At 49.4% G+C, this 23,234-nt stretch overlaps 1 protein-coding gene across 3 annotated transcripts in view; it reads left to right on the top strand.

Annotated features, from left to right (window-relative positions):
• Window positions 1-527: 527 nt before the first annotated feature.
• The window catches only part of CTTN (cortactin), a 52,200-nt gene continuing 29,493 nt past the window's right edge, over window positions 528-23,234 (top strand). Inside the window, exons 1-12 of one of the 3 annotated variants that reach the window (XM_037839243.1) lie at window positions 528-651; window positions 4,423-4,519; window positions 6,262-6,348; window positions 6,483-6,556; window positions 8,481-8,610; window positions 12,630-12,740; window positions 13,814-13,868; window positions 14,829-14,939; window positions 16,565-16,675; window positions 17,219-17,329; window positions 18,231-18,341; window positions 19,730-19,785. In XM_037839243.1, the coding sequence (XP_037695171.1) occupies window positions 6,262-6,348; window positions 6,483-6,556; window positions 8,481-8,610; window positions 12,630-12,740; window positions 13,814-13,868; window positions 14,829-14,939; window positions 16,565-16,675; window positions 17,219-17,329; window positions 18,231-18,341; window positions 19,730-19,785 (957 nt within the window). In that variant the 5' untranslated portion in view covers window positions 528-651; window positions 4,423-4,519. The remainder of the gene's footprint in view (window positions 652-4,422; window positions 4,520-6,261; window positions 6,349-6,482; window positions 6,557-8,480; window positions 8,611-12,629; window positions 12,741-13,813; window positions 13,869-14,828; window positions 14,940-16,564; window positions 16,676-17,218; window positions 17,330-18,230; window positions 18,342-19,729; window positions 19,786-23,234) is intronic. The other 2 variants (XM_037839245.1, XM_037839244.1) reach the window with 2 other exon arrangements.

The following is a 23,234-nucleotide window of genomic DNA, read 5'->3' as shown; positions in this document are numbered from 1 at the left end:
TTTCATAGTCCTACTAAACTCATGTCTGACCCCCTGCCTGTCGTGTTCTTCGGTCTTGGGGCTGAGCTGGGTTGGAACAGTGGCCATACTTCAGAGCTAATGGCACTGTCCCCACTATGTGGCTCATTTCCCCAATCTCACCCCCTGGCAGGGCTATGGGTCCTGGAGGTTCATTTCAGATTGGCTGCATCTCAGCCCACCCTCCATAGCACACAGTGGGCGCTCATTCAGTTTACTCTCCATAAATATTTTATTTTTAGGCATCATTTGCAGGCTTGCCCCGCGGGGCCCAGCTCAGGGTCTTCGTTTGGCGGTCCCTGCCTGCGCCACGTGGCCAAGGCGGCGACGCGGAGCGGCCGGAGCCTGGCGGCCCCGGGGTCCAAGGGCAGCTCGATGTCCTCGCCCGTGCTCCCTGGGATCGTCACGTCTGGGCGGCGGGAAAAAAGAAGGGGGCGGGGCCGGGAGCAGTGAGGGGCGGGGCCTCGGGGTCGGAGCGTGACGGGACGAGGTGCGAGGCGCGCGGGGGCGGGGCTTCGACGCCGGAAACGGCCCCGCCCCCCGCCCGCGGAACCGGAAGGGGAGCGCGGCCTGGGAGCGTTGCGGGGACCGCAGGAGCTAGGGCCGAGCCGGCCGGGGCCGACCGCAGCGGCGGTGAGCGAGCGCGGCGCCGGGCCGGGAGGGAGGGCGGGGGCCGGGGGAGGCGGCCTCTCTGTTCCGCGGCCGAGGCGCCCGCAGGCCCCGAAACGGGAAGGAAGCGGCGGCCGCGGCGGTCTCGCGGCTCTTCCGCTTGCGGTTTCGGGCCTGGGGGGAGAGCGGACGGGGGTTCCCCGGCCGGAGGAGGACTGGGGGTCGTGGGAAAGGCGACCGTGAGGGGGCAGGGTCCCGGGGGGGTCTCCCGGAGTCCGAGGGCGAAGGGCCAGGGCCGGGGGTCCGCGGGGTTGGAGACACAGGGGAGGGTCCAGGCTGCGAGGGGCAGTGGGCCTGGGCCGAGGGCCCGAGGCCGGGGTCTCCCAGCAGCCGCGCGGTCCCGGGGCGGGGCGCGTCCCGATCCGGCTCCTGCCGGCCCCCACCTAGGGGCGCTTTTGCAATCAGGTCAGTGGAAATGCAGCGACACGCTCCACTGCTGCCGGTCGGGGAAGCTCTAAATGGGAACAGTCGCTCCTTGTGGGTGTGGTGGAAATCACCGGAAAGGAGCTTAGGGTCGTGCTCCGACGATGCTTGATCTGCCCGCCTTGGGGGTCTCAGGTGGGGAGGGGCTGGCTTCTGTGGACGTGGCAGGGCCTCCTGGGGAGGGATTGCATTTCCGCCGAAGGCGCTCTCCCTGGAATTTTGCCCTGCTGCTGAGGCTCCATTCGGGCTCTGCTTTGACTCTGCTGGGGAGGGTTAACCCCCCGCACCCCTCCCAGGTCCAGACCTCGTGATTCCGTGCTGGGCGGAGGGCCTGGGAACCGGAGCGCCCTCCTGCCCCTGCCCTCATCCCGGGCCTGGCCGATGGGTGAGTCACTGTCTCCGGTGAACTGAGTCAATCGTCTCTCTCCCTCCTCTGGTTAGGAAAGTGTTCGCGGAAGATCGAAGGAGCAAGGTATAGTCCTAGAGAGGACCCAGACATGCAAGAGGAAGCAGTTAGGGCGATGCAGAATTCTTTTGGATAGGCACCCCATAACTGGAGGTTTACTCTCCACCAAGGCCGCCTTTTACTTGAAGCATTTTGATGGACTTTATCTTTAAAACCCTTCCCTTTAAATTACAATGACCATAATTAGTGATAAGGGGCTTTTGTCCACAGTGGAGCTGGTCACTGCCCTGTGTCGCAGCTGAGAGCCGAGGCTGTGCGTGCCCATCTCAGGCCTTGTCTTTTTGTGTTTTGTTTCCTCCCGTGAAGGTCAGGCTAACCTTAATTTTCACTATTATTATCAGTGCCTAGAGCCAGCCCAGAAAAGGAAGGGTGAATGTGCTGGAGAGGGCATGATGGTTGGCCTTTAAGGAAAGTGGGGGGTAGGGAGTGGTCTTGGGATAACTATTTTGGCTACTGAAATGCCTTTTTGTTCTGTTTGGTTTTCTGCTATGTTGTAGGTATGAGGTAAGCGAAAGTGAATTTGGATGGGTTGTTTTATCTCGTCCATTGAAACATTCTTCTACTGGGGGTTTTTTACCCTGCTTATAAAGCAGTGCAAGGTTATTTTCAATTTGTACTAATCTTGACTTGTAAGTGGCATTTGCAAGGGAGGTTGAATATTAATGGTGCTTGGTAGAGGCATTATCATTTTTTCTAACAGTATTTTCTTGTAGCAGTTTTAGTGAGACTTAATTCACATACCATGCAGTTTACCCATTTAAAGTTTACAGTCTAGCGGCTTTTAGTATGTTCACAGAGTTGTGTAACCATCACCATAACCAATTTTAGAACATTTTCATCACCCCATAAAGAAACCCGTGCTCTTTATCCCTTCTTCCTCCCCCCAGCTCCCCCCACCACTACCCTGGCCCCTGGCACTCACTAATTTGCCTTCTGTCTCTGGATTTTCCTATACTGGACATTTCATATAAATGGAGTCATACCACATGTGGTCTTTTGCAACTGGCTTCTTTCATTTAGCGTAATTTTTCAAAATTAATCCATGTTGGAGCATATATCTGAACTTCAGTCCTTTTTATTGCTGCATATGGATATACCACATTTTATTCATCTGTTCATCATTAGGTGGACATTTGGGTTGTTTCCACTCTGGGGCTTTCATGAATAATGCTGCTGTGAACACTCTGTGTACCTTTTTTTGTGAATGTACGTTTTCATATCTTTGGGGTATATACCTGGGAGTGGAATTGCTAACTCATATGCTAACTCTACGTTTAACCTTTTCAGGAAATGCCAGACTTTGCCAAAGTGGCTGCACTATTTTACATTCCTACCAGCAGTATAAGAGGATTTCATTTTCTCACCAACACTGTTTATTGTCTTATCTGTTTGATTTTAGTCGTCCTAGCGGGTGTGAAGTGGTATTTCATTGTGGTTTTGATTTGCATTTGTCAAATGGCCGATGATGTTTTGAATAGCTTTTCCTGTGCTTATTGGCTCTTTGCATCTCTTCTCTGGAGAAATGTCTATTCAAGTCCTTTGCCCATTTTTAGTGGGGTTGTCTTTTTTGAGTTATAAGCTTTCTTTATAGATTCCAGATACAAGTCCCATATCAGGAATCACTTTGTCTTTTGAAGCACAAAGCTTTAATTTTGATGAAGTCTACCATGTCTAGGTTTTCTTTTGTTGCTTTTGCTTTTGGTGTCATATCTAAGAACTCATTACCAAATTCAGGTTCACAAAGGTTTATGCCCATGCTTTCTTCTAAGGGTTTACTAGTTTTGGCCCTTAGATTTAGACCTTTGATCCATTTTGAGTTAATTTCTGCAGGTAGGGTCCAGAGGTATTATCTTTGGATTAAAAAAAAATACCCAAACTTTTTATTTTTCAATCATTTATTTTTGTAACTTTTAAAATTTAAAATATTGAGAGAGTAATAAATTACTGTGAATTAGAGACCATCAGTAAGTGCCCTTGGGGTGGATTATTGTGGATGCTGGCTGGTTGGTTACTAAGCGCAGTGTCCAGAATATACTAAGCCGTCTTTCGCAGTCAGGGTTTCCAGGGAGGTCTCGGAAGAGAGGAGCGAGCGAGTAGTGGGGTCAGTCAGGAGCTGGGCAGGAAATGGATCCTGGCTCCGCCCCCTCCCCATTTCTAGTGCAGGAGAAGCTGTGTGCAGGTGGACGTGGCTTGTGCCAGGGAGCCGGCTCCCGAGGCGCGTGTGCACCGGGCGTGTGATGTCTGCAGGGAGGTGTGCCGTGAGGGCTGCCGGCTGGTGCGAGGGAAGCGGCTGTGGGTGGGTGGCTCGCCCTGGACCAGGGGTCAGTGTTTCGATCTCCGTGAGTGACCCGACCATGGGGAATTCAGTCCCCGTCTTTGCTCACGTGGCCGTTCCCTTCACTCCTAACATCATGGTCCCTTCAAGGAGTGCCTTTTTGTGATATTGTTCTTTTGAAAAACCCTTAATAATAAAATTTTATTATTTTTAACAATGTGATAAACCTGGATGAACAAAAAGTGGATCCTTATCAGGATTGTAACAAACAGAAAGTTTATGCTTCTGAGACAGTACCATTTGTCTTTTTTTTGCATTAAGAAGGAACTTTATGCAGTTCTCATTAATCTTTTGAAACTTACTTCTTTAGTTTCTCAATACATCTGAAAATCGATTGAGCTTCTTGATTGGTAAAACCCCAAATCTTCCTGTCCTCCTTTTAAGTTTCTTGACAAATCTTTTTCCTTTGGGAGGCTCGCCGAGGTGTTATACAGAGGTCTCCACTACGAGGACTGGCCCCGAGAGTCGTTGACTGCACCCACTGAGCTTTCTACATTTCTTCTTTTTACAGGCAGAATCAGTCTCAAATGCCTGGAAATTCCTCCTTGGATCACTGTGTTTCAGACACAGTTTTGTGATCAGCTGTTCATCTTTAACAGGAAAGAAAGGTTTGTGAATGTTCTAATATTCTTTCCCCTTGGGAAATATGGGTGAATTCCTTATAAACAGGAATGGGAGGGGATACTCTTCTGGTGGGTTTGCAGGGACAGAGGTAATAATTTTCCAGAAAGAAATTTCATGGTTGAAAAAATAAAGTCAAATTTCTAGTGTTGCCTGTAACTTAGCAAGAGGAGAGAATTCCAGAGCACCCTGGAATTGAGAAGCAGCAGCAGTTCTGTCCTCTCAGAGGGGCTGCCTGGCCTGCTTTCTGCCTGCTCTGTGAAGGGGGGAGCCCCTGGGCATGAGGTTAAGTTGCCTGCAGATGCTTACCTGCCCACTTCCCAGAAAGCACTGATGGCGGAGCTCTGCCGATCTGTCCCTGATGAGTCCGAAAAAGTAACAGACAAATATGCTTGTTTCCACCTTTGGTTTTGGGGTGGAAGAGACTGTGTCCTTTTACGCCCCCGTTTCCGCAGAGGTTGAAAGTACAGGCCGTTGCGAAGTTCCTTGAGGGCAGGCTGGTGTCCCAGGCAGACCTGACATTGGGAGGCAGGGAGGTGGCCGTGGTGGCAGTGGGAGTGCAGGCGAACGAACTTCCCTGTCATCAGGGAGGGAATATTGGAATATCTACTCATGCCCTCTAGCACTTATATTTTGTGGTCCATGTGCTCTTTAAAATCCTAACAAAAGCAGATCACCTTTAGGGGATTCTTGCCGTGCTCTGGGACACCTGGATGTGGCTGCAAAGAGGCACCGTCACGGTGTCCAGAGTTGCGCCGTGCTCCGATTCCTCTTGCCGCCTCCGTGAACGTGGACTTGAGACGGCAGAGCTGGGGTGGGGGTGGGGTCTGTGTGGGAGGCTCTCAGGCTTCTGTCCTTTCTGAATTAAGCCCAAGAAGCATGGGTGTGGCCTTGGCAGGGGAGTTGCAAGTACCAGAGATGTGGGAATCGAACGTTCTTGGTTCAGGTGCCTGCACAGAGCTTCTCCCTGGTTGATTTAAAATCATCTCTCAGTTATTTCCAGGCCTCTTTGACAATTGTTAGTATTCTATAGGAAATGAATAATTTCTTCACACACATGGTTGTTTGTTTGAAACCCTTAAAGGTTAGGTTTTACCTTTGCATTTACAAAAGAATTTCCTCATTGGTGTCAGCAGATGTGTGATTTTTCTCTATAATAGACAAAAACCTTAAAGTTGTCAGGTGATGACTGAGGACATCGAGGGCTGCCTAACGACAGGAGAAAAGCCAGCTCTGTATATCGTACATGCCCTCAGTAGATGGTAAAGCAGCTCTCTAATCAATCATTTGAAACAGTTACTGAATGGTCAGGGTCTGAGTTAAGAAAATCATTGTTACATTTCCAGTGCATACTTGAAATCAAAGTGGGTGCCCGTTTTGTCTTGAGGAGAGTGTTGTCCCGAGGCTTAGTAAAATAGCAGTGTGGTCCTTGTGAGTGAAACCCGTGCACACGACTGTGTTTTTCCCCCGGAAAATTTCTCATCCGAGGAGAAGCCAGAGTATTCCTGGAGTGGTTCTGGTTGGCAGCAGTGGGAGAGTGCCATAGGAAGTTCCTTCGACTCCTCGGGCTGTCCCAGCCCCGAGATCACGCGGAGCTTTCACAGGGAGCATTCCTCGCCTGTCCCCAGCCTCCCCGGCTGCCTGAGCATTTTGCTCCGGGCGCTTATCTGCTTGGGCCCTGAGAGTGACCTTCCCGAGGTCTCCGTGACCCCCGGTGCTTCTCTTGCAGATGTGGAAAGCTTCGGCGGGCCATGCCGTGTCCATCTCCCAGGATGACGGGGGAGCAGATGACTGGGAAACAGACCCTGATTTTGTGGTATGTCTCCCCAGGCTTCATTTGTGGGTAGTTTTCCTTAACGCGTTTTTCCACTATTTTTTTTTTTTTGTCTTCATTTGTTTTTTTTACAATCCGAGGTGTGGGGTTTCCTGCTTATTTGTTTTTCTTTTCAGAATGATGTAAGTGAAAAAGAACAAAGATGGGGAGCCAAGACGGTGAAAGGATCTGGGCACCAGGAGCACATCAAGTAAGGGACTTGGTAATGTTTTTAAGGAATGTGACATTCTGAAAGAGAGAGAGAGAAGGGACATTTGACTCTCTGATTAATCCATGTGACACTTTCTCACATTAGAACTGCTTCCGTTTACCTTGTGGACCTGATGTTTTATAGGGGTGAACATCAGGCACGATACATGTGTGTGAGTAAGGGATACATATGTGTGTATGTATGTGTGTATGTGTGTGTAACTTAAAAATGCCCATTGCAGATGATTTTGTATGGATAATTCCAGAGTGTCTGCTTTTGAAGATTGTGGTTTTCATCAAGGAATCTATAGTTACCTCAGCTCTTCTTTCTACAAGTGGGAGGTTTCTAAAACATGAGCTGTCTTTGAATAACTTAAATCTTAGCTCTCTCCTTTATTTTTATTATTGTCTAGAAATTATTGTGCATTGCAGAATTTAATAGTTGGGTAGACCGTGCACTGAATTCTTAGCATTGTGTTCTTAGGAAAAGCCTAAAATAGGAAGATGGAGTGAAACATGTCATTGTTTCTTATTTGGCACAATCTTAAAATGCCAACTCTTGGGGTGTTTTTTTTCTTGTCAGGAAGCGCAGATAGAGTTAACTTCTAAAATGCTCTCAGACTTCTATTTGCGGCTGTGCCCCCTCATTGTTAAGGTGTCTTTGCTGGCTGGGCAGACTTCTGCTTTGGTCATTTGGGAAGAGTGTCTTGCTTGGTTCCACTATCTTTGCAGTGAAACAAAGCTGTTCTTGTCTGCCCTGTGGGTTGTTAAACCCAAGTCAGTCCCTCCCCACCTTGCTCAGCCCACACCTTTTCACAGAAGCAGCTCAAGAACGGAAAGGGCCCAGGACTGGCCGAGGGGGATGCTGGAAGTGAGAGCAGCCCAGGGTGCCCTGCACAGCCTTGGACACTTGGCTGCCGGGTTAGACTAAGCCCTGAATTCATCAAGCCACCTCTGGGTGCCTCTTCGCATCGCTTCCTTTCCATGTGCCCGGAACATGCTGGGTAGGGCAGAATGGAGAACAAACAGAACCCTGGTACAGAGGCCACAGGAGTGTCTGGGTTGGTGGGAATTCAGAGTGAGAACAGTGGGGGAAGAGATAGGTCTTGCTGTCCTGCAGCCCCCCTAGGTTTTAGGAGCTGTGTTCCTCCTTCCCCTGCTCCCAGGGGTCGAGAGGTTTCCAGGCGTCTTCATTTTTATTCACACTTGGGCTCCTTGTACACATGTTGGTGATGGGGACCAGGGCCTCTGGTCCTGGGGTGTCCCCAGGCAGAAAGGACTGGTGTGGAGGTGACTTTCATACCACCCCGGGGTCTGCTGGTGACGGCTGCGGTCGCTTCCTGGCCTGCGAGATTTGACCTCATCTTGTGATAGGTTTCACTCTGCTCTGCACTTAAAATAGAAAATGGCTTCAGATTGTAAGTACTAAAAATCTTATTTTGGGTTTGAAGATGTCAAAAGCTAGGGCTTGTCAAGAAAAGAGAGCCGGCCTAAGTGTTGTCATCACTGGGCACTAGGTTTCCCTGGAGTGGTTGGAGTAAGGGCTTCTGACTCGTGCCCCCCCTGCCTGGGGATGAAGGTCACAGAACAGGCTCCCCTAAGTCATTTAGAGCATGAGAGTGAGGAACTTTCCTCCCTGTGACATAAAGAAGGCTCAAATTTTAGATGGTTGCGTTTGGCAGGCACAGGGAGTGAGCGCACGGTACCAGTTCAGATGTGTGTCCTTTCTTCTATTACACTTTCAAACAACTCAGAACTGTTGGAGTGATGTCCCAGCTGGCAGGACCATAAGGAAAACATAAGGAAGGCCTGGAATTTTGGAAGCACTGAATAACAACGAATGTAACATGTCTTTATATAACCTATTAGAAGGCAAGGATGCACATACATTTTATTGATTTCCTGTTTCATCTCTCCCTTTTAAGCATACACAAGCTGAGAGAGAATGTTTTTCAAGAACACCAGACTCTCAAGGAGAAGGAGCTTGAAACAGGACCCAAAGCATCCCATGGCTACGGAGGGAAGTTTGGCTTGGAACAGGATAGGATGGATAAAGTAAGTCAGTGGCCATCTGCTCGAGCTGGTTGTGGCTGGTGGTGGTGGGGCTTTGTTTGCAAAGGAGTCATTGAGACTTTTCCCTTAGATTAAAAGTTTTGAGTCAATTTGTTAAGGATCAGGTTTGCTCAAAGTAGTCCTCTGTTGATTGAGCTAAATCACAAAGTGCTCCAGCTCTTTGAAATCCTCAGATGGCTTGAAGGGTGTGTAGGCTGGGCCAGTGGGGAGGGTGGCCCCAAGTACCTGGCCTGTGGTCTGAGTGGAGGTCTAGAAGGCATCCTTGCTGTGGGGCTTCATCACCTCCCTCTGCTCTTCTGGCTGGCAGCCTGGAAGCCTGCGGACGGATCTGCAGACCGAAAACAAATCACACGTGAAGATTCAGCCCAAAGCCTTGCTAACATCTTTTCATGCATTTAGAGACCTTTGCAGAGTGGCCTGGCAGTCAGCAAAAATTAATACTGACAAGGCTATCTGAGCAGGCACTGATGGCATTTAGGCTTGCAGGAGACGTTAATTGAAGTTACTGACTCAGTAACTTCAGCCTCCAACAGTTCTTCGGGCTTTCTGTTCACTAAGAGAAAGGAAATAAGTTTTCCCGCTGATGAGAAGACAGTAGATTGTAGTGTGTCTGAATTTTTCCCTTCAAGCAGTTTTTTATTCAAATTCTGGGAACGTGCTTGTGGGATGAATTTCTGAGTCTGAGCAACAGGAGTTTTTTGCATCTCGGCTGATGCTGGCCTGTGTTCAGTGGGTGGAAGTCACAGTAGATGTAGGATTCGGTCTGTAATTACCTCCCCCCCCCACCATGCACAGATCGGGTGAAGTGTCTGAGCTGGGCGTGGACGTCACAGCCAGGCATGCCGCCCTCCATCTGCCAGCAGAGAATAATCTGTGGCAGACCTGCTGGGTCATCCCAGACCATACCCCCAAATAGCCACAATTGGAGTTGGGTGCAGAGCCATCTGCAGGAAAGAGCCTTGTCACTTGGGTCCCCACCACAGAAACCTCTTGACAATGAGATAGGAAAAGCGGTAAGAATGATTATTTGGTGATTCTAAAAAAAGAAAAAAGTTGGGGAGCTTGCAGTAGAGCAAGCCAACAGCCTAACCAGAAACCCCATGTGTTCAGGGCCAATAATCAAGCAAGTAGAGCCTCTGCCCCAACAAACCAGCCTTGCCCTCACTGGGATTATGGGAAGTTAGAGCACGGGGACATTTATTATAAAACTGGGTGCTGAACTCTGGGTCAGAAAAATTAGATGTTGTGAAATGTCATTAAAATTGACCAAGGAAGAGCTGGATAAATAAACTTGTTATTTCTGGGATCTTGGTGCTGCCCCTGCTTTTGCTTTTGCCTCAGTCTCGCTCATCTTCAGTCTCCAGCGCAGGGCCTTCCGAGACCCAGAAGCTTCCCTGGGACCCCTCCCCTCTTGCCCTGCCAGGTGAGGGTGTGGCAGCCCCCCTCAGGCCTGCTTTGCTTTTCGCTCTGTGCTCTCTGGCATTGCCAAGGCCGCACACACTGTGCCTTCCTTTGCCGAGTTGCCCCTGTGGGCCTGACTTTTGGTGGGTGGGGAATCGCTGCCTGGTGCTGCGAGGGTGCCTAGAGGACCCTGTGAGAGCCCAGGGCCATGCTTCCCTGGGCCCTCGTGCTCACGGCCTCCACGGCGCCCGGGAGTGTCCCGCCTTGGCTGGGCGTAGCTGGGCAGTTACCCGCAAACACCACGCCCGGTCGTCTCCCGGTTCCTCCCGTGGCCAGCATTGTGCGATCAGGTGGGGTAAGCTGCCCACTCAGCGAGCCCAGTTAGGCAGACCTGTGTCAAAGCAACCCAGGTTCCAAAGGCTGAAGTAAGTTGTAAATTTTCCTCCAGAAATTGAAAAAAAAAAAAAAAAAAATGCATCGAGATCTGTGAATTAAGAATTGAGGGATTCATGATAGAGATTTTCAGCATAAAGCCCCAGTTTGGCAAGCACACCTCTGCGTCTTTTGGGGGGAAGCCTGGCCTGGGAAGGCGTGGGAGCGGCTGGGACTCCGTTTGTGCAGTCGTCTGAGCACCCTGCGCCCTTCCTTCTGGGATGGGGGAGGCTGTGGTCCCTGGGCAGCCTGCCTTCCCCGTATTGGCAGTGTGCTCCAACCCTGGTGCTATGCTTTCGGGCTCTGGGAGGGTCTCTGCCCTGTGCTGGTTGCTCCATAGCAAATGGGGTCTTGTCAACAGGAGGTCAAAGACAAGTTTTGGAATCTTATTTCAATTAGAGAGCATGCAAAATTGCTGAGCTGGCACTCTGGCCATATTTTTGTTTTCTTAAAATTCCTTCCCTATTAAAAATCCTGCTGGAGTGTCCCTTTGACATGGCCGTCTTCTGCTGCTGCTTAGTTGCTGTTTTTGGTTGAGCACCAAGTTGTCTGGCCCAGGGTGAGACCCAAGGGGCTGCCTGGCCACAGAGGTTTTCAGAGGCTTACCATTTAAGAGGATTTTGCAGTTAGCTGCAGACATCAGAAAAAGTGTGCAGGGAGGGGGAAGTAACCCAGTCTTGCTGTTTAAAGTGACATCTGCTTTTTCCACTGGGACGTGGAAAGCATTGGCACTCTGAGTTGCCTACTGGGCATTGTTAACAGTGCCCGAAACACTGCTGTATATAGTTCCTAAACCCACGAGTTTGGCATGGAGGACGTTGATGGTGGGGATGGATGCACCTGTTAGGCGGCTTGGTTGGGGCACATGGTGGGTGGGTATTGATGTGTCGGAGCAGGAACAAACATTCCCTCCTTCAGGTGGGCGAGCAGAGTCATGCCCAGTTCCCCTGTCCTCCTGGTCCATGAGGAAGTCACTTGACCGCTGCCCTCTCTGAAGGGTGCTGAGGCGGGGGCTGCTTACTTGGATGGGGAGCATCAGGGAGGAACGGATGGAAGAAGGGCGTTGGGGAGCACTGGGACAGGGCAGTGGGGATGCACGACGTGGTTCAGGCATTCCAGATCCCCCGAGCTTGGCATTGCTGCCACTGCTGCTTAAAGCTGAACAGCCTGGCGGGAGGTTCCCAGCACAGGGGAAGGTCAGGACGTGGCAAACACTGCTGCAACAGGGCAGCCCTGAGTTCATACAGGGGATGCTCAGTGAACTTGTGGCGTAAGTAAATGCAGAGCTCTGGGCAGCGCAGGGGCAGGCAGACTTTGCCTCCAGAGGGCCAGGTGGTAAATGTTTCAGGCTTGGCAGGCTACAGCATCTTTGCACAACTGCTGTGCCCTGGGGTTGAACCCCAAAGCATCCATAGTAGTAAGTAAAGGAGCGGGGTTTGAGTGTGCTCCCAAAACACGCATTTCGGAAGTGTGGAAAGTGTGTGGCAGGTGCTGGGTCACCTCCCTGCTTTGCCACTGGTTAGATGCATGGCCTTGAGAAGGAGAGCCCCGAGCCTGCTTCCCACCACCCAGATGGGGGTACGGATGCTGTTGGTGAAGATGGGATGGGCCAGTGTGCGTGAGGACCCAGCCTTGCACCTGAATAGGGCACATATGCCTGGGAGATGTTGAAGCTGAATGTAGATTATAACTAAGACAACGTGTTCAAATTTCAATTTGTCAGCAACTTCTCTTTTTCCCTGGTTCTTGGGTCTCATAATATAAAAACATCTCACTTTATAATAGAGCAGCAGTATTGCCCCAAATCCTCACATAGACAGGTTTTACAACACGTGTTGCAGGTTGCTGGGCCTTTGGGTCCTGAGCATTTTCTGGCTGTGCTGTCCTTCCTGCCGTCAGGTTAGAAGCCCCCGCCTGAGGCTCGGCGCTAGGGCGGCCCTGGGGGAGCTGAGGAATCCAGTGAGACCTTGGCCTGGGACCTGTGACCCCTGAAGGCTGGGCATGGTGTTTTCTTTCGTCCTAGAACCTAGACTTCCATACAGGATGTGTTTAAATAAGGCTGTGCTCAGGCTGATGGAAAGCAGTGGACATTCCCGCGTCAGGGCTGTACTGAAATGTGAAAAGTGGCCATTCTTCTCTATAATATTTTCCTTTTAAACTTGTTCCAGTCGGCTGTTGGCCATGAGTATCAGTCGAAGCTTTCCAAGCATTGCTCACAGGTTGACTCAGTCCGGGGCTTTGGAGGCAAGTTTGGAGTTCAAATGGACAGAGTTGATCAGGTGAGTGACCTGCTGGGAGGTGGGGCCGGGGCACGGGAGAGGTGGGGCCTCCCCTCTGGAGCTGAGCTTGCTTTCACATCGACCCTTTGGGCCGCAAGCGGTAAGGTAAGGATGTCCTGCCTCTAGCATGGGGGAGAACAGCAGGCTACGGGAGGGGGCCTGTGCCGAAGGGCTGCCAGGGCCCCTCTGCCTCGGGTGCACTCAGATCATTGTTTGGGCTCAGAAACAACCCGGAAGCTCTGCAGGCCTTGTTTGCTGTTAGCTGTAGAAGTTCCTGCACTTGATGCTTTCTCATCAGGTGGGCCTGGGGCCGCTTTCTCTACGTGCCCTCTGGTGCCCACGTGGAACATTTTTACCTTTTGCCCCACACGGATGTCACGGGCCAAGGTGAAGCCAAGAAGGCGGGTGCGCACCACATCTGTTTACAGGGCTGCGCGTTTTGTGTCCTGGTGCTGCTGCTTTGGTTTTGGGTCGGAGCCTGGCCTCTCCCTGGTTTTCTCTGGTTCAGGGCCGTCAGCTCCTTTGCATTGTAGTGTAATCCGGAGTCAGACAGACCCAGTCTGAGTTCTGGCTTTGCCTTGGACGAGCCATCGTTCCGTGTTTCCTGCCTCTCGAGAGGGGGTGACAGTAAACTTCCCTCGGGGCCTGTGTGCGAAGCCGGGCAGACCATGGGTGCTGGGTGCGCTCTGCAGTGCCTGGCGTGAGAAGCCGCTGCTGCTTTTGTCATCGATGTGGCTCTTAATAGAGCGAGCTTTTACACTGTCAGGAGCAGTCGTTCCAGATCAGCATCTGAAGCTAAAACAAACAGCCAAGCTCGCTCTGTGCAGCAGCATGGGGAGGGCGGGTTGCTGTGCACACTCGGCTGGCGCTGCTTGCTGGGCCACATTTCACATTTCATGGCCCAGATACCAGAGGTTTTGACGTGAGTTTGACCCCCTCATGGTTTAGGAAATCAAAAGTTAAAAGACGACGTGGTTTTTGTCTTTAAAGGCTCCTGTGTATTGTTCTGAATGCAGAGTAATTGCCATGGAGGCCTTGAAAATGCATTTCTTTCTTTTTTTTTTAAATCATAGTCTGCCGTGGGCTTCGAGTACCAGGGTAAAACTGAGAAACACGCCTCGCAGAAAGGTAAGATGCTGAAGATGTGCACAGCAAGAGAGAAGCTGCCCTAGAGGGTGGCCGGGCTGCAGCCAGGGGAGTGATGTGTCTCTGTGGCGGTGGGCAGCCTGGGGGAGGTGGGCTGTCACCACTGGGAGAGCCCTGCTCTCACCTCTGTGTTTCTGCCTTTTCTGGACTTTTTCTGGACATTGCATGGTGAGGGCGTTGCCTGTTCGGCAGCACCTGTGAAGCCCAGGTGGTCTCTGTGCTGGCGTCTGATACCCTTGGGGGGACCCCTTAAGGCTCAGGCGCCCTCCCTTCAGCTGAGCAGGGCTGCTCCGGCGAGAGTGCGCTCTCTGGCTTTGGGGGCATAACAGTGAATTTCCCTCAGGGTTGTTTAGTTAAGGTGTTGTTTCCACTGTGCACCTATGGTCTTGAACTTCTCTTATCTTCTCTGGGTGGTGGCACTCCTCTCAGAAAGCCTTTCTCTGAAAGGAAAGCACTTCAGCGGCCCCGAGTACCCAGTGGGTCTTTGTAAGTGGGTTTGTCCCTGCCTCACGAGTGTTGTGTGTCACAGAGACCCAGTGCTTGGCACACAAGCACGTGGGTTGTGAGTGACGCCTGCTTCGCCATGTTGGCGGGGAGAGGCTTTTCTGTCAAGTGCTTTTAGCTTAGCAGTGCAGCTCTCTCCACCCTCTAACCTGTATTTGAACAGTTAATTGAGAAAGTGGGAATGTGGCTCCATTTCTGCCAACACAAGAAACCCTCCTTGCAGCAGTCGAAAGGCTTCAGCTCTGCCCGATGCAAGTGTTGCCTGCCGAGCCCAGCATCCCTCTCACAGCACTGGGGGTTGCCAGTTTTGCATTTAAATGGATGCCGCTCTCTTTGAGAGTTGTAACCCCCAAACATTTGGGTTTTGCTCCGTTGAGGAAGAGCGACAATTGAGTTGCTCATTGGGCTCAGATCCCGGCCACTCCCCTGTCTCCTCAGACTATTCGAGTGGTTTCGGTGGCAAGTTCGGCGTGCAGGCCGACCGTGTGGACAAGAGCGCCGTGGGCTTCGACTACCAGGGCAAGACGGAGAAGCATGAGTCTCAGAGAGGTCCGTGGGCTTGGGGCTTTCTCCTGCAAGCTGCTTCAGAGGCAGAAGTGGCCGATTGTTTTGTTTAAAGGTGTCTTTTTTCCTTTCCTTTCCTCTCCCCAGAGACACCCCCTGTTCAGCGTGGGGTGGAACTTTCCAGCCTTTTCTCAGGCACTTACAAAGACACAAGGGAATTTTTCCTTCCCCTACAAATTGAGTTACTTTTCTGCTCTTCTGTGATTCTTTTTTTAACTTAAAATGTGTTCGTGTGCTTTTTGTGTCGATAGAGAAAGATTTGCCGTCTATTTAGTGACTGCTTAGTTCCACTGTATAAATCAATTGTAGTTGATTTAACATCTCTCTTTTGAATGTGGACATTTTAGGTAGTTTCCAGTGTTTTGATTTTAAAAACCAATTGCAGTGTATGTTCTTGTTATATCTCATATACATGAATGATGTTTCAAAAGAATAAATTCCTAGAAATGGAATTGCATTTAAAATTTTAGGAGATGCTGTCAAATTGTCCTTTGCAGCTGTACGGTTCTTCCCTTTACCAATACATACCCTGTAAATTAACAGTTCAGAAAAGTTTTTTTCCAGTGAGGGGTATGTTTTCAGGAGGTCTCTGAAAGATTTAACACCCTTTTGCGGAGATTACGGGCCGTTGGTTCTTCTGCATTGTTTGTTTTCTTTGGCATACATATTTAAATGTTTAAAATATTTGCCAACATTTAAAAACAGAGAGCTCTCATTTAAAGAAATCCAGATTTTTTAAAAAACAAAACATAAAGCCACCAGCCATTTGAGTGCACGGGTTCTGCAGTTTCCGGTGGACAGGTCCCCTGCTGACACCGGGCCACACCCATCCACCCTGCTGCCCGGAGGCTGCCTGGGCATTTGAGTTCATGTCCCTACCTTAAACTCTGGTTTCTTTCTCTTTACCTGGAGCAAACTATTACACTTGGCCCAGTACCCTTCCTGTTAATCAGGACCTGCTGTTAGATCTGTTGAGGGCTTCCCGCACTTTCTTTGGGTGACACCCTTGAGTAAATCACCTGCACCTCCAGGGGCCTGGGCGTCCAGGCGGGGGGCCTGGGGCAGACAGGACGGCCGCTGAGGCCCAGCCTTTACCGTAAGGTGAGGATTTTCCATTGTTTTCCATAAATTGACCATGAGAGGCACGTGCTTTCCTGTAAAAATAACATCTGAAATGACGTAGCTTTGAGTAGAACAGATGTTTCTGGAAGATACTCCCTATTTATCCTGTTTCTTTGACGGTCCTCTGGGCACACCTCTCCCTGCTTCCGTGTATGAAGCAGTATGGCCTTCGGAGAGCTTGCTGCTAGGACCTGTCCTGATCCTAGAAGCCCGATCATAGAGAGTATTATTTCGTGGTGTCTTCTGGAAGAAGGACGGACGCTCCACTTCTTCATGTGACTGCTACACGCCGTCTTCATGCTGTTACATGTTAAGGAGTACCCGTAACTGTTCCGTGTGACTCAGAGGTCTCACAGTGAGCCTAAGAGGTGTTTTCCTTGGCTTTTTTTACACTGAGCGATGAAAGTGCTTTCTAGAGACTGCTGTGGTCTGGAGCGTGCTCACTGGTTTTCACTGCTGGTGTTTAAATGCCTTTTTTTTGCTTCTAGATTACTCCAAAGGTTTTGGTGGCAAATACGGGATTGACAAGGACAAAGTGGACAAAAGTGCCGTCGGCTTTGAGTATCAAGGCAAAACGGAGAAGCATGAGTCGCAGAAAGGTGTCTTCAATTTTATCTTATTCTCCATCCAGTAACTATTAATGTGCCGGGTGCTCACCAAAGCAGGAAAGGAAAAAGACACCATCACAAGCAACGCTTAAAATAGATGGAAACCAAACCCTAAAACCACAGCTCTTAAATTAAAAAATCACATCCTTACACTTTTTTTTTGGCTCAGACCGCCCACCACCACCACAAAATTGCTTGTAACGATGGCCACGAATTGCACATGTGTGTACGTAAACCGTGGCTCTGCGTGAGTGCTGTTTTAAGCTGCATGCATTTGTGCTTCTATACAGGGCCTGTGTGTCTTATCTAATGTGAAATGTACTGATATTCTGAGGTCAGAGACTGTAGGTTATTTTCTGGTAACTCTCCGAGGAGGTCCTTCTAATGGGTGTTAACCTCGTGTTACCGGAGACCTGGAGGGAGAAGGAGGCAGTTAGAGAAATGTGTCTATTTTCCTGCCTTGAAAGCCTGTTTTCTCCTCGCTACCCAGTCTACCTGTTAATCCTAGATTGTGGCCTTTTATTGTACATGTAGACTACGTGAAAGGGTTTGGAGGCAAGTTCGGTGTGCAGACAGACAGACAGGACAAGTGTGCCCTTGGCTGGGACCACCAGGAGAAACTGCAGCTGCATGACTCCCAAAAAGGTACATTCATTTTCATTACAAATGCGCTGGATCGAGTCCGAAAGTTGTTTTTTGTTTTTCATTCATAGGTTGATTCATGTGCTTTGTGATTGCTATGTTTCTGTAAGTGCAGGATTGTTTTGTCTCTGCTGTTGGAAGTGGTCCTGGGCCTCCCACAGTCTTGAGAATCCTGCGGCGAGTGGCAGAGTTAGGCTTCCCCTCTCTCTCCCACCTGGGGGCTGCAGCTGTAAGGAGCGGGGTTTGCACCAGGCAGGCCCGTAGCCTCTCCTAGATGCCATTTTGCTCTCAATTACAGCAAAAAGAGCAACACGGATTTTTGATTTTAGAGTGTGCTGCCATTTATGGAAGGGGGCACTCCACTTCTAACTTCAGGTATTTTCTTCCCCAAATGGGATCCATCCCTGGAGAAAGCAGACCGAGGGGAGGGAAATCCTTTCAGTCTGAAACAGACTTAGACTAAAGACCAGGCGCTTGCAGCGTTTCTGTCCGAGAGGCGGGCGCCATGGGACAGCCCTTTGTGTGTGCCGGCATGCCGGGGGTGACGTGGCTCTTTCTTCACAGATGCAGGGGTCCCCCCTCCAGTCTGCAGCGTGGGTAGGACCCTGGAAGTAAACCTCAAAGCATGGAGTGACTTTACTGAATTATTTATAACAGAGTGTTAAAATCCTGTTTTAAAATCTGTTTTAATGTCTTGGCTGTTTTAAAGTCTTGGCTGAAGTGTTCAGATTTTAACCTTGTTCTTTACTGTTTTGAGCCGACGTCGGACCGTTCACGAGCTGAAGAGTGGAGGCTGAGGGCCTCTGCTGCAGAGTCCCTAAATGTCATGTCTTGACTCCCACATGTGCTCACACAATGCTAACAGACTTGTGTTTCCTCTCCACTGTCGCTTGTGGATTTTCAGATTATAAGACTGGTTTCGGAGGCAGATTTGGTGTTCAGTCCGAGAGGCAGGACTCCTCTGCTGTGGGGTTTGATTACAAGGAACAGCCAGCCAAGCACGAGTCCCAGCAAGGCACAGTCGCATGCCAGCCCCCCCGCACCCCTTCAGTGCAGCCATGTCCAGGACAGACTTCAGGGTTGGCTCTTGTGCCTGCAGCACAGTCTCCTGAAGTCACCCAGGACCCAGCTTCCCACCCTGCCTGGGCATTTTGAACCCAGTTTTATGCTTGAGCAGTATTCCATGGAAGTGTACCCATTCTCCACCGTCCACCCTTCACCTTTTTTTTTCTCTAATGTCATTTTATTGAGATATATTCACACACCATATAATCCATCCAAAGTATACAATCAGTGGCTCACGGTATCATCACGTGGTTGTGTGTACATTACCTTGACCCATCTCAGAACATTTTTAACCCATCGTGTGCATCTCTGGTCCCCGGGCCACAGTCCTCGCCGGTGCATTTTGCTGTTGCCCGTGCGTGGATGGCCCTCGTCTTCGAGATGGGGAGAGGAATGTTTGGTGAAACTGGACCACTGACCTCTGGACCAGAGCCGGGGAGGTGAGGCAGTGAGCCAGGCGTGTTTGGGGTGGCTTCTCTGTTTCGTTTGTGGTGGCCTTTGTGCCCAGGGTAGGAAATTGTATAACATTTTCACGCAAAGCCAAAAAGTGTGTAGAAAAGCTCAAAAAGAGACAGTCCCAAGTGTACTTACTGGGAGTGAGCATGGCAAATGTCTGTTCCTTAGAGCAGTTGCCTAGTTAAAAATTCAGGCTTGATTATTGGGACTCAGACACCTGATTGGAAGAATAGTAACGTCCTAACTTTACAGGACAGACTTCAGGCTCTCCATCCCATAATGTTAGTGGGAAGTCGTGGCAAGGTGTCAAGGCAGGGAGAGGTGAGTGCCCTTGGGTGAGGGCAGGTGGGCCACCAGGTGTCCTCCTGCTGGTCGGGGTGACTTCCGGAGGGTGTTGCCACGGCATCAATACTTGGCTGGTAGAATGTCCACGGGGTATTTTTTTCCTTTTAAAAAGTAAGAAATTACAATTGATCCTCTTTCGTGCTCAGGAGAGCACAAGAAGCAAGTGAGAGTGAACCGCCCGCTGCTGGCGTGGGAGTCTGTGCTGCTGACATGGTGCACTGCAAAGCCCTGTTCCATGACCTCTTGCTCAGCTCTTTCCTGCCAGCCTGCGGCCTGTACCCCCGGTCCCCCCTGGAGGAGAATGTGGAAGCATGCTCAGGCCCTGCTCCTGCCTCCCCCTGCCTGTGGCCGGATTCCATGGCTAGAAATGAAACTTGCCCTGCAAGGAAAGGCTTGTCATTACGGGACTGCTCTCTCTCGCTCCCTTTTGTGCCAGTGCATTGTCCTTGGGCTGTTTCTGGCTGCATGCACCTGCCGTCAGCACTGTGGTTTTCCTCAACCTAAACAAAGTGTGTGTTGTGTTGTGTCCCCTTTCAGATTACTCCAAAGGATTTGGCGGGAAGTATGGGGTCCAGAAGGATCGGATGGATAAGGTAACGATGTCAAGGCCAGGGACTCATATTTTTTGCTGGTGTGTTTGGTGACCTGTAGAGCTCTTGGTGAATCAGCTCGCTGTTCTGTGCATGTTCTCAGGTGGGCCCTTGGCTCACGTTCCAGAAGTGCATCTGTTTAAGTCCCGTGTGCCTCATTACGATGGTGGTGGCACCAACACTTAGCAGTGCTTCCCACATGCCAGGCTTGCTTGGTGCTTCATATGCATTTGTTCCTCGGCTCCTTGCAGCGGTGCTGCAGGGCAGATGCTGTCTGTGTCCCCATTTTATCATCACTTACAGCAATAAGTGGCTGGGCCACTTGGGGAACGGGGATGTTCAGATTCGAGGCCAGGTAACACCATTTAGGGGTGTGTGGCTGTTTGGATTTACATTAATTAAAATGAAGTCCAGCTGGAAACTCAGTTCCTGGGTCACACCAGCCATATTTGAAAAATCTGGGAGCCACATGTAGTCTCAGGGCAGACCTAGAACGTTCCGTTGTCTCATACGTCTGTAGGATGGTGCTGGTCTGGAGTCTCGTGTTAGCCAGAACTCCGCTCCTTGAGGATGCTCCTGGGGAAACACTCACTTCCTTTCCAGGGATCGGGCCCATGGAGTTTTCATCAGAAAATAGTTGTTCATGATGAAACTGAGTGTGGTCAGTGGTTTCAGACAGTGGAGTCAGACTTTAAAAGGATTCTTGACGGAGGGGCAAGATGGCGGCATAGAGAGGAGTGGAAGCTAAGTAGTCCCCCTGGAACAACTACAAAAAACCAGAAACAACTAGTAAATAATCCAGAATAACTGCGGGGAGACAAACGAGACCGTCCACTCATCATACACCAACCTAAATTGGGAGGAATGCCCAAGATCACAGCATAAAATCTGTAAGTAAAACCTGCGGATCCAGGTCGTGAGACCCCCCCGCCCCCATAGCCCGAGCTGCAAAGCCTCATGGTGCCAGAGAGAAGCTCTCTCCCAGCAAGCGAATATAGCTCAGCTGAGCTCCAACTGGGGTTTTAAATAGCGAGTGTGAACTGTCACTACAGGTACGAATCCCCAAAAAACAGACAGAGGCTTTGGGTGACGACTGACCTTGGAGAGCCGGAGGGTCACCATGGACTGGGTCTGAAGGGGACTATATTTTCTTTTTCGGCTCAGTGGAGAAAGCCTCAGTCATTTTCAGTTTCCAGGGCTGTGACTCAGGGAAGGGTGGAGACAGCACAAGCAGAGAGAGAGAGACCATTGAAATGCTAATGACCTCCACCTAGTGGGTCTGTCTTCTCTAGGAAGAAAGGGGTGGGGCCCTTTCCATTCAGAACCAGACCCCAGAGCCTGGGGGAACACGGCCACACCTCCTCACACCAGTCAAGAATTATAGGCTAACAGGCGTCACCTGCTGGGCAGAAAAGCACAGTGACCTGAGGCATCACAGGGTGGAGCACTTTTCTAAGACGCCCTGAGGTAAACCAGGTACTGAATATTTCTTCCCTCTGGGACCTGAGCCTGTTCTGGTCTGGGAAAACCCGATTTGGATAACCAAGGAAACCATGCCTAGACAACAGAAAATTACAACCTACACTAAGAAAAACAAAGTTAACACCTTGCAACGTTGACATTTGCATAGAAACAAACGTACACTTCAACTGAGATACAGGAATTTAAGCAACTAATGCTAAATCAATTCAAAAAGTTTAGAGAAGATATTGCAAAAGAGAGGCTGTAAAGAAAACACTGGGCATACATAAGGCAGAAATCGAAAGTTCAAAAAAACAACTAGTAGAATCTATGGAAATGGAAGGCACAACACAAGAGATGAAAGACACAATGGAAACATACAACAGCAGATCTAAAGAGGCAGAAGAAAACACTCAGGAACCGGAGAACAGAACACCTGAAAGCCTACACTCAAAGGAGCAGATGGAGAAAAGAATGAAAAAATATGAGCAGCGTCTCTGGGAACTTAAGGATGAAACAAAGTACAATAATGTACGTATCATTGGTGTCCCAGAAGGAGAAGAGAAGGGAAAAGGGGCAGAAGCAATAATAGAGGAAATAATTAATGAAAATTTCCCATCTCTTAAGAAAGACATAAAAGTACAGATCCAAGAAGCTCGGCATACTCCAAACAGAAGAGATATGAATAGGCCTGTGCCAAGACACTTAATAATCAGATTATCAAGTGGTAAAGACAAAGAATCCTGAAAGCAGCAAGAGAAAAGTGATCCATTATATACAAAGGAAGCTTAATAAGACTATGTGCGGATCTCAGCAGAAACCATGGAGGCAAGAAGGAAGTGGTGTGATATATTTAAGATACTGAAAGAGAAAAACTGCCAACCAAGAATCCTATATCCAGCAAAGCTGTCCTTCAAATATGAGGGAGAGCTCAAAATATTTTCTGACAAACAGACAATGAGAGACTTTGTGAACAAGACACCCACCCTACAGGAAATACTAAAGGGAGCACTGCAGAGTGATAGAAGACAGGAGAGCGTGGTTTGGAACACAATTTTGGGAGATGGTAACAGCAATGTAAGTACACTGAACAAAGATAACTATGAATACGGTTGAGAGAGGAAGGTTGGGAGCGTGTGAGACACCAGAAGAAAGGAGGAAAAATAAAGAATGGGGCTGTGTAACTTGATGAGATCTAGAATGTTCAACAATTGTGATAAAATGTACAAATATGTTCTTTTATGAGGGAGAACAAGCAAATGTCAGCCTTGCAAGGTGTTAAAAATGGGGAGGCATTGGAGGAGGGATGCAATCAACGTAAACTAGAGACTGTAACTAACAGAATCATTGTATTATGCTTCCTTTAATGTAACAAAGGTGATATACCAAGGTAAATGCAGATAAGAGGAGGGGATAGGGGAGGCATGTTAGACACTTGACATTGGTGGTATTGTCTGATTCTTTACTCTACTTTGAGTTAAGGTTATTTTTCCTGTTGCTGCTTCCTAGCTGTCATTTTTTTTTTCCTCTTTCTTTTGCCTCCCTACCTTCTTTGACTCTCCCTCCTGCATTGTGGAAGAAATGTAGATGCCCTTATATAGATAGTGGTGAAGGTGGTGAACACAAATGTATGACCATGCAGAGAACCATCGATTATTTACTTAGGGTGGAATGTATGGTGAGTGAACAAAACCATATTAAAAAAAAAATGGGTTGATGACAAAACCTTGAGTGCAATATAGTGAGTGAAATAAGCCAGACACATAAGGACAATTATTGCAGGGTCTCCGTGATAGGAACTAATTATAATATGTAAACTCATAGACATGAAATATAAGGTACCAAGATATAGGACGAGGCTTAAGAATGGGGCGCAGTTGCTTAGTATGAGCAGAATGTTCAACTAGGATGAAATTAAATGTTTGGAAATGAACAGACATATCAGTAGCAAGATGTGAGAATAACTAACAGTGCCAAATGGTGTGTGAATG

The sequence above is a fragment of the Choloepus didactylus genome, chromosome 6, assembly GCF_015220235.1.
Source record: "Choloepus didactylus isolate mChoDid1 chromosome 6, mChoDid1.pri, whole genome shotgun sequence".
Taxonomy (NCBI): Eukaryota; Metazoa; Chordata; class Mammalia; order Pilosa; family Megalonychidae; genus Choloepus; species Choloepus didactylus.
Note: the sequence above shows the minus strand (reverse complement) of the source record. Positions and strands in the feature narration are given on the sequence as shown.